This window comes from Protopterus annectens, chromosome 3.part1, assembly GCF_019279795.1.
Source record: "Protopterus annectens isolate FY-2018-M chromosome 3.part1, PAN1.0, whole genome shotgun sequence".
NCBI classification, from domain to species: domain Eukaryota; kingdom Metazoa; phylum Chordata; order Ceratodontiformes; family Protopteridae; genus Protopterus; species Protopterus annectens.
Window position 1 is genome coordinate 1,041,363,216 of NC_056732.1, and position 13,812 is coordinate 1,041,377,027.

Sequence of the window (13,812 nt, forward strand, 5' to 3'; positions counted from 1 at the left end):
ATCTCTGACAAGTTCTGATACCCTTGATAAGTGTAAGCAGGGTCTTGGGAGATCTAACATTTACAAGCATGGGCCTGGGAGATGAGCCATTTACAGGCTGTTGTTATTCTCCTTAAGGACCAGCATCCAAAATCCTGTTCTCTTTCTTAAGCTCCTTCCGTTTCATTATTCATCTCTTTCCAATTTGATGTACAACCTTCTGCTGATGTTATGTATGCTGATTTACTATGGGGAGAATCAACTTATATCAACTAATTCTTGCCCTCTTCCCTTCAACTCTGTTACTTATCCTTACTTATCATCCACTTCTCTGGTTGGTAAAAGCATGCCTGAGCTGTCCATAAAACTAAAGGGACTAAAAACATTTTCACTTGTATTTTACTATCCATGCACATAATCAAGAGGTTCCAGTTTCTCAATTTTGTATAATCTTTTGTTTAGTATTTTCTTACAAATCCTTAACTACCATTTCAGAATTATTTTTGATCCATACATCTAAGTACTTAATTTATCATTTACTCTCTCCCTCTCTCAGCTGTTTATTGTTGAGCTTCATATTCCTCTAAACTTGGCATAATTAAGTCTTCCACAAATATTTCCATTTGTGCCATTTCTTGGATTCCACATTTCTCTGCTTTATACAATTTTTCATAAAATATTTCTATTACCTTTATAGGATCTCTGTTTTTTTTTTTCTTGTTTTAGACTCCCTGCATTTGGCAACAACCCTTTCTACTCTCTTCTGCTGAAGTCATAATCTAGAGTACTTACATAAAATAGTTGCTTAAAGGTAACCTTTCTAAACTCTCCCATATTATCCAAGCACTCTCTTACTTTTCATTTAGCATTCTGCACTTGCGCCAAAGCTTATTCTGTGAGAGACCCCTTATTCTGCAACAAGTTAACCTTTGTTAGTCTCTCTAAATAACTTCTACTACTTTTTACTCTCTCTCTTATTAATACCATGTTTTGAATTATACTTCACTATCATTTTGTCCCACTCACTAACTATTCCTTCGGATGGTATTTCTATCTTCCCTAATGACCCTTGAATCTTTTCCAATATTCATTCCTTACATTCTTCTCTTTAACACAGAAGGTATGAAATACCAGTGCCTCGTTTTTTTACTTCAGCCCTCTGAATCTTTGCCTTACTTTTCATTGGTGCATGATTCAAATAGTTACTGGATGCATCTCAAAGCTTTCAATTAAATGCACAGGGAGCAGTGAAATATACATGTCATCCAGCCTAGCTCACTTATTTGTGTTCCTACTACTGAAGTCACATCTTTATTTATTTATTTTACATTTGTTGACCGAGATAGTTCGGCTATATATGTTCATTTTAAGACCTGGGGGAAAAGCTCCAAGATAATAATACTCATTGAACATTTAGTAAATGCTAGTTTCAAGCAGACTATTTCTTTGGAAATTACTTATTTTGTCATATTTTCTTGTCCATGTCCCCCGATACATTCACAATATTGCAAATCAAGTTCCACTCCCCACACAAAAATAAATGATACAGTTTGGCAAATTCTGCTCCAGAATAGAAGTTTTAGGTAGACTATAAATCAGTGCCAGTGAAATCCTCCTACCCTGCCAATAACCTGTTACTACAACAAATCAAGCCTTACTGGCTTTGTATCCTGTTCTGCCAGTATAGAAGCCGCTCGAGCAGCAATATTATTACTCTTTTACTTTGCATCCACCATGAAATTCTTTCCCTGTCAAATCTGTATGCTAATTTCTATCTGAATGGGTCTTTTGCAACATAGCTATTTACATTCAGTACCCTCTGCTTTTTGTTTGCATCTGTAAATATTTCTCTACTCAGCTGTTACTCATGTCACAATTAGGACTTTCTACTTCAAGGAAAACAATCAAACAAAAACCTACATACACTTTTTCAGAGTGCCTCATCTCTTTTTAGCTTACAACAAACACTCACAGCTATGTACATGTACAAAAAATGAAATTTACCCACCCAGATAAGAGCAGTTGCTCTGATTTAATGGCAACACCCAAAGGTTCTACCCTATTCTAAAACTAAGAGCACCCATGCTAAAGCACATGTTACAGCTTGTCTTCTCTCAGTTCTTTTGTTATCTCTATTCCTATCTCAGATGTGAAGGACAGCAATATATATATATATATATATATATATATATATATATATATATATATATGTGTGTGTGTGTGTGTGTGTGATTTATTTACATACCTCAGTTTCAGATCGCACATGATTAGCTTCTTGCACCTGCAGACCTTTTTGTCTCCACGTACTAACAGTTATGAAAAAAGCTAGTATTTTTGCATGAAAGAATCTTCGTAAATGTAATTCAAAACACATTTACATCTCTCACATTTAATCGCTTGCACCTTAATGCTTGCAGTCTCCCACGGAAAGTCTTTGCCAATAGAAAAAAAAGCAGCTAATGACTGTGCAAATTCAAGAAATAGCCACCACTTCCCATGCCTTTCATCACTTGATCTTATTTTTCAAGCCTATATGAATTAAAAAGAACGTGAATATAGCTTAAACCAAAGTCATTAATTTAAATAGCCACCTCTGACAAAAAGAGGGGGGGCATTATCTTTGTTATACATATAGCGTAATCAATGCACTTTTACATCATCTGCTCTAGATCCCGTTATATTTACTTTAACTTGCTTCAGTCCAGTTTCTTACATTGCTACAAAGTACTTTCTTGCTTAACTATCTTTTAACATATATAACACCTACTGATAAGACTTTCCCCACCTTACATTTAACATACCAATCTATGCATTATACAAAACTGATTTACAATATAACATGCACTTGATAACATGAAAGTTTTATACAAATATAAGAAAACAATTGCTTTTCTTACACTTACTTTGTCCCTTCAGTATCCCTCTAAACATTAATGACCAAGTAGGGTAGATGCTTTACAACTAAATTATATTCAATGGGAATTAAGCTTTACAGTCTGCCATTTATGACCAATTTCACAGTGCTGCTGATCTTCCTGATTATCTCCATTTCTGAACACCAGTCTCTATTAGAAGTTCAAGGTACTCCTGATTCTCCTAGTCATCTCCTGTGCTTTTTTCTCTCAAGCATTTTCCTTTGTCAGTGAAACCTTTTCCATCATTCCAAAGTCTCTCTGTGGGCTTTGTTACCGTTTAAAGTTGTTCTAGTGTGATGTTATTTGACTTTGATCACATGACTTTTGTACATTATTTAATGAAGAATTGTAAATTTCTTTCTTGTCAGGTCTGATGAAGTCCCGACTGTTCTAAATATGAAAACACATAACGGTGACTACGTTAAAGGATTTGACCATATTTTTGATTGTTTGGACTTACTCTAAAACAGTACTTCTCGGTTATTCAGTTTGAAAGAGCTACTTATAGGTTCATAGGTTCATAGGTTCATACTAGGCTATTTGCCCTAGGGCATTTACAAGCCTAGCCAGAGTGTGTGCGGCTTTCACCACCCCTTAGGATGAGAATACTATACCCATTAGTTTGCTGTGCCTCTGTCCAGCAGTGATACAGAGATGATTCCCAGGGTAAACCTACGATCTCCCATCCACTCGTCAAGATTTCTCTTGAACAGAGTCAGTGAGGGGCTCTGCCTCACATGGACTGGGATTCTGTTCCATAGTGTAGGGAGTCTCTGGGTGATGAATCTGTCCCTCCAGCACGTCCTATTTACATCCGTGTTGAGGTTTAAGTCTCTTGCTCTTGTGGCTCTGGTGGATTTGGATCTTGTGAGTTTGTAGAACTGGGATGAAGGAGGGTAAAGAAGCTCCTTCTCATCCATAATGAAGTACAGTCTTGGAGTTGGTGTACTTACACATGTAGAGGTATGGGGCTGCAGTGTGTAAAACTTTAATTCTTACACATTAGTTCAGCTAATTCAGACTGATTTGTCTTTGGTGTATGACTGACTTGAATGATGCTTAAACTGATTAAAAATTGTCTGATGGTTTATTTACCTTTAGGTAAGAAGTGAAGGTGTTTAATTTTTGCAGGAAAGAAGGTACTTTTTTACAGTACTTTTATATTAAGACCTATGGATTTGCTTCTCGTGACAAAAGTACCAAAGTGACTCACCGTGATGCTTGCTGTGGTAAATTACATCTCTAAACAATGATGGCAAGAAATTAACTTAATGCGCTAAACAATGCGCCTACTAAACCTCTTTTCCTGATTACAAACAGGTTTACCATGTAGGCTACAATTCCTTCAGCTTTAAGTTAATGGTTTCATAGTTAAAAAACTGCATAGCCTTATAATGTAATTGCAAATGGGTCTTCTTAGTCTTGTAGAACACACTATAAAAAGTACAGTTTTGTACCTACCATAAATGTAGATATCCGATAGGTATGCATCTGCAGTCCTAACATATGGGTTTGTCCTGCCTCAGGCAGCCCTTCGGTCGGCCGGATTCCAAAGTCTGGGTCTGGCCTCGGATGATGTCGCACTTCACCCGACGTCATAGCTGCTGTTTATTGGGTATAAAGGCATCAGCCGACGCCATTTTCCTCAGTGTTTCTTGCCCCAGATGCCAGGTGCCCTCTAGGAAGGCTAAATTTGGATAAATGCAAACAATTCCAAACAGTAGAGAGCAAACAATATAAGAATATATATATATATACATATATACAAACAAATACACCATAATAGATTCCCCCAGCTAGCTAAAAGAGGGGTAAATACCCTAGGAATACCACAGAGGGGAAGGAGGGTGGGTAATCCTGACTGCAGATGCATACCTATCGGACATCTACATTTATGGTAGGTACAAAACTGTACTATGTCCTTCAAGGATGCATCTGCAGTCCTAACATATGGGTAGAATACCATAGCCAAACTGGGGGAGGAGGCACTAAGATAAAGATGGTGTAGTTAAGATCCCTTGCAAAACAGCAGTTGCAAAACCTGCTCGGGATCTAGAATATAAGGGAAGATTATAATGCTTGGCAAATGTATGCACGGAGCTCCAAGTAGCAGCTTCTAAAATGTCTTTGGTAGCCACTCCTCGTAGGAAAGCTGTAGTGGTGGCTGTAGCTCTTGTGGAATGAGGTCTGATATTTTCAGGAGTTGTCTTTCCATGAAAAGAGTAGCAAAATCAAATGCAATTTCCTATCCATTTTGAGATTGTCTGTTTTGAAATTGCTTTTCCTTGCATTCCTGTTGCATATGCTACCAGAAGCTGGTCAGTTTTTCTGCTGGTCTTAGTTCTGTCCAGATAGTAGCGTAATTGTCTGTGCACATCCAAGGTATGTAGCAGTCTTTCCCCCCTGTTCTGTGGGTTGGGGAAGAATGTAGGTAAATGAATCGCTTGATTCAATGATACTCTGGAGACCACTTTTGGCATAAAGGTAGGGTTAGTTCTCAGAGAGACTCTGTCCTGATGGAAGATAAGGAAGGGTTGTACTGCCATTAATGCCTGTAACTCAGATACCCTTCTTGCTGTAGTGATTGCTAGCAGGAAAGCAGTTTTCCAAGACAAGAACTGTAATTCTGCTGTTGCTGCTGGTTCAAAAGGAGGAAGTGTTAACTTTTCCAGCACAAAGTTGAGATCCCATGTAGGTAAAGGTGGTTTCCTTGGAGGTTTTACATTTCTGATTCCTCTCAAGAACTGCCTGAGTAGAGGATGAGAGAAGACAGGAGGATCCATGTTGTATTCTGCTGAAATTGCTGATGCATGAATCTTAATGGAGGAGTAAGACAGGCCATTGTGGAACAGTTCTGCTAAATATTCCAGGATGTGTGCTATGTTTGCCAATGAGACATTCTCTCCCTTTGCTGCACTCCAAATGAGGTATCTTTTCCACTTGGCTGAATAAGTCTTCCTTGTGGAAGGTCTGCGTGCCTCCAGGATAATGTCCTTAACCCTCTGGGATAAACCTGGGTTATTTTATTTTATGCAATATTCCAAGCAGCTAGCTGCAGTGTTTTCAAGTTTGGATGTAGGATCTTGTAGTTGTCCTGTGTTAGAAGTAAGGGACATAGAGGTAGAGGCCATGCGTGTGTCCGAGACATGCTTCTCAGTAGCGGGTACCAATGTTGCCTCGGCCAGTCTGGAGCTATCAGGATTACCCTTGGCTGATCCTCTCTGATCTTCAGTAGAACTTTGTACATCAAGGGAAGAGGTGGAAATGCATATACTGTCAGGTTTTTCCAGCTGAAGGAAAGGGAGTCCACCCTCCAAGCAAGTGGGTGGTATGCTCTTGTGCAGAATTTCTTCAATTGGTTGTTGTGTGGGGAGGCGAACAGGTCTATCTGTGGTAGTCCCCATTTCTTTGTTATGGCTTTGAAGATATCTGGATGCAGCATCCATTCGTGAGCATCCGTGGTAGTTCTGCTTAAGGTGTCTGCTAGAGAATTTTCTTTTCCTGGTACAAATCTGGCTTTGAAGTTGAATGTTGAGATTCAGGGCTACATTCCACAGGTCCATTGCCATCTGGCATAGAGGATATGAATGTGTACCTCCCTGTTTGTTGATGTACCACATGACTGTGGTATTGTCGGTCCTTATCAGCAGATGACCCTGTTGAAGGAGTGGTCTCAATGCCTGGATCGCATTTTTCACTGCCAGCATCTCCTTTAGATTTATGTGTAGATTCAGCTGGTCTTGGGTCCATAGGCCTTGAATACACTTGTCCACCATGTGTGCCCCCCATCCTAGGTCTGAGGCGTCCGTGGTGATGGTCTGGCTTGGATGAGGTTTGTGGAAAGGCAAGCCTCTGTTCCACTGACAGGCCTGAGCCCACCACAGGAATTCTTGCTTCAGGCATGGAATTATTGGAATCTGGGCTTCTAGACTGTGCTTGTGTTGAGACCATACATTCCTTAGGTACCATTGTAGCTTTCTCATATGCAGCCTGGCATGTGGAACCAATATTATGCATGATGCCATGTAGCCCAGGGCTTGCAGGACTTTCCTTGCAGTAAGCCGAGTTTGTGTTGTTAATGTCATGAAGTAGGCTGGTAGTTGCTTTTGTTTTTCTTCTGTGAGAAAAGCCATATGAGTTGATGTATCCAGTTCTGCACCCAAGAATGTTATCCTTTGGGATGGTACTAGTCTTGACTTTTGCATGTTGACTGTGTATCCCAAGGCTTGCCAACAGTTGTATGACATTTTCCAAATCTTTTGTTAATTTTGCCTTGTTGTCCGCTTGTATTAGGCAGTCGTCCAGGTATGGGTAAATTTGAATTCCTTGAAGTCTGCAATGAGCAATTACTGATGCCAGGCATTTCGTGGATACTCTGGGCGCAGTAGATAAGCCAAAAGGCAATGCTGAGAATTGATAATGCTCTGATCCTGCAAGAAATCTGAGGTGTCTTCTGCAATCTGGTCGTATAGGGACGTGCAGGTATGCCTCCTTGAGATCTAGAGTCACCAGCCAAGACTCCTTGCCCAGCATGGGAAGAAGCTGCTGGAGGGTCAGCATTTTGAATTTTGGAACAATGAGGTATGTGTTCAGTGCGGACAAGTCTAGAATAGGTCTCCATTGATTTTCTTTTCTTGGTACAAGGAAAAGCCTGGAGTAAAATCCTTGGCCTTGTTCCATAGGTGGTACCTCTTCTATAGCTCTCATCCTTAGTAAGTTGTTGACTTGTCTTAGAGCGTCTGTTTTTTGGCTTGGTGGTAGGTTTGGCATTCCTCTCTTTTTGGTAAAGTGTGGAAGTGAAACCTGTAGCCCTTGTCTATTGTTTGTAAAGTCCATTTGTCTCCTGTAATGTAATGCCAGTTGTCAGAGAATAAGGCTAGCTTTCCGCCCAAGGGTGCTTCCAGTTGTTCCCTGGTAGGCAGAACTAGAGCCAAGTCATTGTGTCTGCCCTGTGGAAGAGGTTGTAGTTGAATCTGTGGCATTATTTCTCTGGTTTGTAGGTTGCCACTGACGTCCCCTGTAGGCACCCCTAGATTGACCTCTGCCTCTGGGGCGTCTATTTCTGCCTCTCTGCGCTCTGGAGTTGTCTGGAAAGGACCAATTCTTCGAAGGCCAATTTTGGCTAAACCTCGGAGGTTGGACCTGTAAGAAATCCTTGACTGTTTGGACAGATTTTGCTTTTTCTTCCACCTTCTTTAGAACCTCCTGTGCAGGGGAGCCAAACAAACTTTGTTTCTCCATGGGAGCATCTAGGAGTTTTGACTTAACATGGTCTGGTAAGGATTGTTCTTTTAACCAGGCATGCCTTCGAATCACTGTTCCTGTCATAGCTGATCTAAAGGAAGCCTCCAGTGCATCATAGCCACATTTTAAGGAATGGTTACTGACCTGCTGAGAGTTATGTACCAAATCCTGAAGGGACTTGCGATCTAAAGGTTCAGGAGAAGTCAGTTTTTTGTTTATCTGGTCTAACAAAAATTTCTGGTACTGAATCATGTGAAATTGACAGTTCAAGGCCCTGGCCGAAAGAGTAGCAGAAGTATAAACCTTTTTACCCCATCTCTCTAATGCTCTAGATTCCCTTTCAGAGGGAAGAGGGTTTTTGGCAGAGGCAGCTGCCACACCTTTAGGGCCCTGTGAAATGGTTTCAGGGTCTGCAACAGGAGCCTTATACAAATGGTAATGTGTGTCCGGGACCCTGTCTGTCTGGTTTGGCAGGGGCCGGAGGAAGAGAATCAGGGGCAGTACAGGCATCATTATATGCATCATCAACAACTGTTAGTACTGGCGGAATGGCTAAAGGCCTATGCTGTGGTAAGTGTAAAAAGGTCCTAAGCCTTTTCCTTGAATCTGAAAAATCCTGGCCCTGTCATTGGAAGTGTTCCCTCATAGCATGCAAAGTTTCCCCAAAGGAAAATTCTTCAGGAGGAGAAGCAGAAGGAATGGAGTCTTCTGCATCAGAATCCTCATAAGGAGAATATGGGCCTTCATGAGGGTCTGAAATGTCTGAGTCATCTGAGGAGTAATCTGTAGAGACAGGTTCCGGGGGTTCAGTCCTAGGCCTCTTGTCTTGTCAAAGAAATGAGATCCTCAGCCAGGCTGAGCATTTGGGAACTAAAGGTAGGCCTATGTGAAGGAGTTTTAGCAGGTAAGGCCTTAGAAGATTTAGCTGCTTTAGCTCTGGCAAAAGCCTTGATAGACATAGAAGCAGGGGGTCTAGCAGCCCCATGTGCAGGGGTAGATATGTCTAAAGGAATAGTGTCTGACAAATCCTGGGTGACTGCTTCTGTAGCAGTAAATTCAGTAGCAGATTCAGCCAAGCTCTGTGAGGCCTCGGCTATAGGAGGCATGCTTTCGGTCGAAGGAAGAACCGGGGGATCGGTTTCAGCCGAAACTGAGACACTCGCGGTTGGCCTAACCATGGTTTCAGCCGAAACCGCGGGCCACGAGTGTCGGTCCTTTTCCTTGCGCTTTTTAGCTAATTGAGTAGTCGGAGTCTCCGACGGCATTTTGTATGCAAAAGCGGGACCAAAAAACTCCTCTGCAAACTCCGACCGACGTCTAAGTGTCCGTCGGTTGAAGGAAGCACAGGCTAGACAAGCTGATATGTCGTGGTCTGGGCCTAAGCAAGGAAGGCAGTAAGAGTGGAAATCCTTATGAGGTATTTGTTTCCCACAAGTTAAACAATTATTTACTTTGTCTGACATCGGCTGAGGCAAGAAAGAGTCCCCAACAGGGTACTTAGCTTTTTAGAAGTCTTCGGTAGTAGAAATCTCTGGATCTGACCGACCGGCACTTGCGAACAGCTTCTGCTTCGGGCACCGCGCGGCAAGAAAGACTGAGGAAAATGGCGTCGGCTGATGCCTTTATACCCAATAAATAGCAGCTATGACGTCGGGTGAAGTACGACATCAGCCGAGGCCAGACCCAGACTTTGGAATCCGGCCGACCGAAGGGCTGCCTGAGGCAGGACAACCCATATGTTAGGACTGCAGATGCATCCTTGAAGGACATCTAAAAAATTCTAAAGATTAAAAGGTCAAAGGCCCGAAAAGCTAACAGACAGAATTTCATCAATTAAGTTTTCTCTAATTATATCAATTCAACCCACAAGCAATGCTAGTTAGCATATTACAGTTGAATTCAGAGTCAGCAACATGTCTTCAAATGCAAAATAAAAAAACAGTGAAGCATTCCATGTTGAGACTAGAATCTACACCTTTTTTTTTCATTTTTCAGAACACTGGAAAAAGTGATGCACATACTTGCTACATCTGAATGACTAAGATGTCATATGACTTTTTGTGCAATTATGTTTCAAATTAAAATTAACCATTATACAGCTCTTCAAGTATAACAGTAAGCAAATCTCTACGAACAGAAATTGATTTCTTGCATCTTGCAATCATGATTTCAGTTCCACCAGCATCTAGATGCCTTCTGTCTGACTAGAGCACATTTAACCAGACAGTGCTCCTATGTCACTCCTGAAACCAAGCTCTTGCACCTAGTGCATTTAAATGGGTTAACAAATACATAATGAAATAAAGCAGCAGCTTACCTGAAACTGTGGCTCAGCAGATGGTCTTGGGTAAGTATTTTTCTTCTTTAAATTTGCCTTTTTATTAACAGATTTCTTTCCTTAAGAGAAAGAAAGAAAGAAACTTACCAAGTTTTATTTAACAATACCATTTGTCCCAAGAAACAAAATAAAATAACTGATGCTAAATGACTACTCGCGAAAAGAAACAGTTTTCAAATGCAAATGTTCAAAGTAACTCACCCTAGTTCTAAAGAAGGACTAAAACTATTAAAAACTCTGTAGTAATAACTTCCTGGGCAGAAGGCAAATTCCTCATATAGTATGAACCATAAGCCCTGACAACATAATGAACTAATAACAGATATCACAATGATCATAGCTGAACAAAGACAGGATAAATGATGATGTTGAAGCTATCATGTTCTTCTCTCCCATATATGGGAATTGTCGTTGAATGGGTTTATATAATAAAACATCAAAAGACAGTTTACAAAGATATACGACATGTCTCCAAAAGAAAGCTGCAGAGTCCAACAACATAACTAGTGAATGGCAACTGACCCTTTCTCCACCTAACACCCCATTTTACTTGATCTTTACATTCTTTGTCACTTTCCTTTCCAAGTAATCCTCTACTACCTCCAATCAAAGTCTTCCACACACAAGCAGGCTACGTCTCCTCTCAAGAGAAAGTGCGCTCTGCATATTCACTACTGACCTGTAGTAATACAGCAGCTCTACTTGGAAACATGTTCATTTAAGCTGTCATCCATTCCCCTACTATCCACTCAAGCTAAGGACCATAACTCTAGTCTACAGCAGCCTCTGCCTATCTTAAACATTAACATTCCGCCTTACCTTATTCACCCTCTTCACCAAGCAGAAAACATCCAGAGAATCTAGTCTATCCACAAAGCTTAAGCTGTTTTTCTTCATCTTGGTAATGCACCTTTCAATGTCTTAGCAAAAGAATTCTAATTAAAGCCCCAAATCAGGGACATATTTTAAATATTGCTCTTATAAATTTACAAAATTGCTACAATAACAGCATTGGCATGTATTTTCTCCTAAACATATGAAGTCTGAAAACTCTTATTATTTAGTGAAATCAATCCTCAATGAAAGACAGCAAAAATATGCGGCAAAAACCTGGACTTTCTATGAAATTCTAGACAGCTAAGAGAGGTGCAACACTGCAATATATTTTGTTGTTTCTCAACTACACCAAATAGCACACAGAATGCAATTCTTTGGCTAAGGTCTCAACAGAACTGGGCACAGGGGTAGTATCATTCTATCCCTTGTCTCTACAGTCCCAAGCAATGCACCTCTCCAGTGCTAACCTTGTCTTCTATGCTCTTCTACTGCTGTTATCCAGACATGAATCATATAAGTCAGTTTCTTTTCCTCCTCTTTCACCTCCCTCAGTCAGCTGTATCTACGCCATTTACTACCAGAATGTTTTCTAGCACATCATCTTCTATTTCTCTGCACTTAACCCTGATTGAATCTTCTGAAAGCACCTTTGCCATTTGTGCTTCCATTCTGGCCACAGTCCCTATATCAGGATTGCATTCAATGATTCCCTTGCTAAGAAGTTATGCAGCAGTATTAGAGATAAATACCCAAAGAAAACTAAGACCAGAATAAACCCACAACAGTACACCTTTCAGATGCAGGCTGGTCTATGAGAATTTGTTTGTTACTAATGTTCTCTGCCTCTACCTAGTGAACAAATTAGCAACCAGTGTGCAAAACTTTGCTCAATATCTGAACCTTACCAGGCTCATATGTTGGACTTGGATAAACACTTTAACGAAATCTCTAAAAGACTGCACAAAAGGACTAGCCCACATGCAGTTTGCTCTGTGAAACACTTGTAACACTAGCAAAGCTAAATCTGAAACAACTTTCTGGGAAGCCTTAGAGGCAGCACACCTCAGTTAACTCAAAGCTGTATCCCCAGCCCTCAATCATAGAACTGAATTGCACAAGTTTCTATGCCAACCAAGTTTTTTTTCTTGACAACAAGCTAAGATTTCTCATTGCTTTACTTATTACTTGATCACTTGCTAGGTGAATAGGTAGGTTTAGCCCACTGATCATTTTCAGCTATGGCACAGGCTACAAGATGAAGGCTAAAGCCAATACATGTATATGCTAACAATTTAGTGTTGCTATCAACCAGACAGTTTTTGGGAAGGGCAATGAAATAGAACACCCACAGAAAACTCTCACAAATATAAGGAGAATGCACATTCAGGGGGTGCTCGTGCCATCACACTCTGGATTTCACCACCAGTGTTACTCAACCCCAGATCTGTGACATTTCCATGCCTTATAATACAAAGTGGTCTTTAGGATCAGAACTAAATGAGCAAAAATGTAATATGCTACTCCTTTTTTGTTTGAAAAAAAAAAGCCAAACTGGAAATCAAGTTTCCAGAAATGCATTTTACTGGGAGGTTGTGCCCTCTCTGCTGCACCTCTGGGGAAAGAGAATACCAATTCCATAATGCTATTCATCAACAAAGGTAATTTTTGAACAAATTTGAAAATCTGCATTGGCTCACATGCCAAATGCTCTACTATACAACTCCTGTTCGAGGTGTTTGCATTCTTCACTGCTTTCTCAAGCGCTCACTCATGCTCACAGAAAGAACACTATAGTCACAAAATGTTAAAATCCCTACACTATCATTACATTCTTTCTTTTGGCCACTATACACCATTCATTAGAACACTGTTATCTCTGTCTTAACTGACGGGTAATAAATGACCCCATCCATTCCCAAAGTTCTCTGCTCCACAATACTGAGTAAGTTAATATAATTTCAGGAAATCTAAATGGCAAATGAGACACAAATACATAGGTTCATAGGTTCATACTAGGCTATCTGCCCAAGGGCATTTATAAGCCTAGCCCATAGTTATGTGGCTTTCGCCACCCCTTTAGTTTGAATAAAAACTATGCCTATCATTTTTCTGTGCCTCTGTCAAGCAGTGACACTGAAGTAATCCCTGGGGTATATCTGCGATCTCCCATCCATTGGTCAAGATTCCTCTTGAACAAGGCCAGCGAGGTGCTCTGCCTCACATGTACCAGGATTTTGTTCCACAGCATAGGGAGTCTCTGGGTGATGAATCTGTCCCTCCAGCACGTTCTATTTATAACCGTGTCAAGGTTTAAGTCTCCCGCCCTTGTGGTTCTGAGGGATCTAGATTTTTTGAGGTGAAGCATATTCATCAAATCTGGGTTTGACATGGCCTTATATGTCAGGCACAGGTCACCTCTGAGCAAGCGGTATGAGACTGAATAAAGCTGGAGTTCTTTCAGTCGGGCAGCATAAGACATATTTTGAGACCCTTTATCCT

General features: G+C 40.7%; 1 protein-coding gene across 1 annotated transcript in view; it reads right to left on the reverse strand.

Annotated features, from left to right (window-relative positions):
- KIAA2026 (KIAA2026 ortholog) overlaps positions 1-13,812 on the reverse strand; it is a 961,657-nt gene that overhangs the window by 415,814 nt on the left and 532,031 nt on the right. The window contains exon 5 of the mRNA XM_044067194.1: positions 10,456-10,535. Coding sequence (XP_043923129.1) covers positions 10,456-10,535 — 80 coding nt within the window. The remainder of the gene's footprint in view (positions 1-10,455; positions 10,536-13,812) is intronic.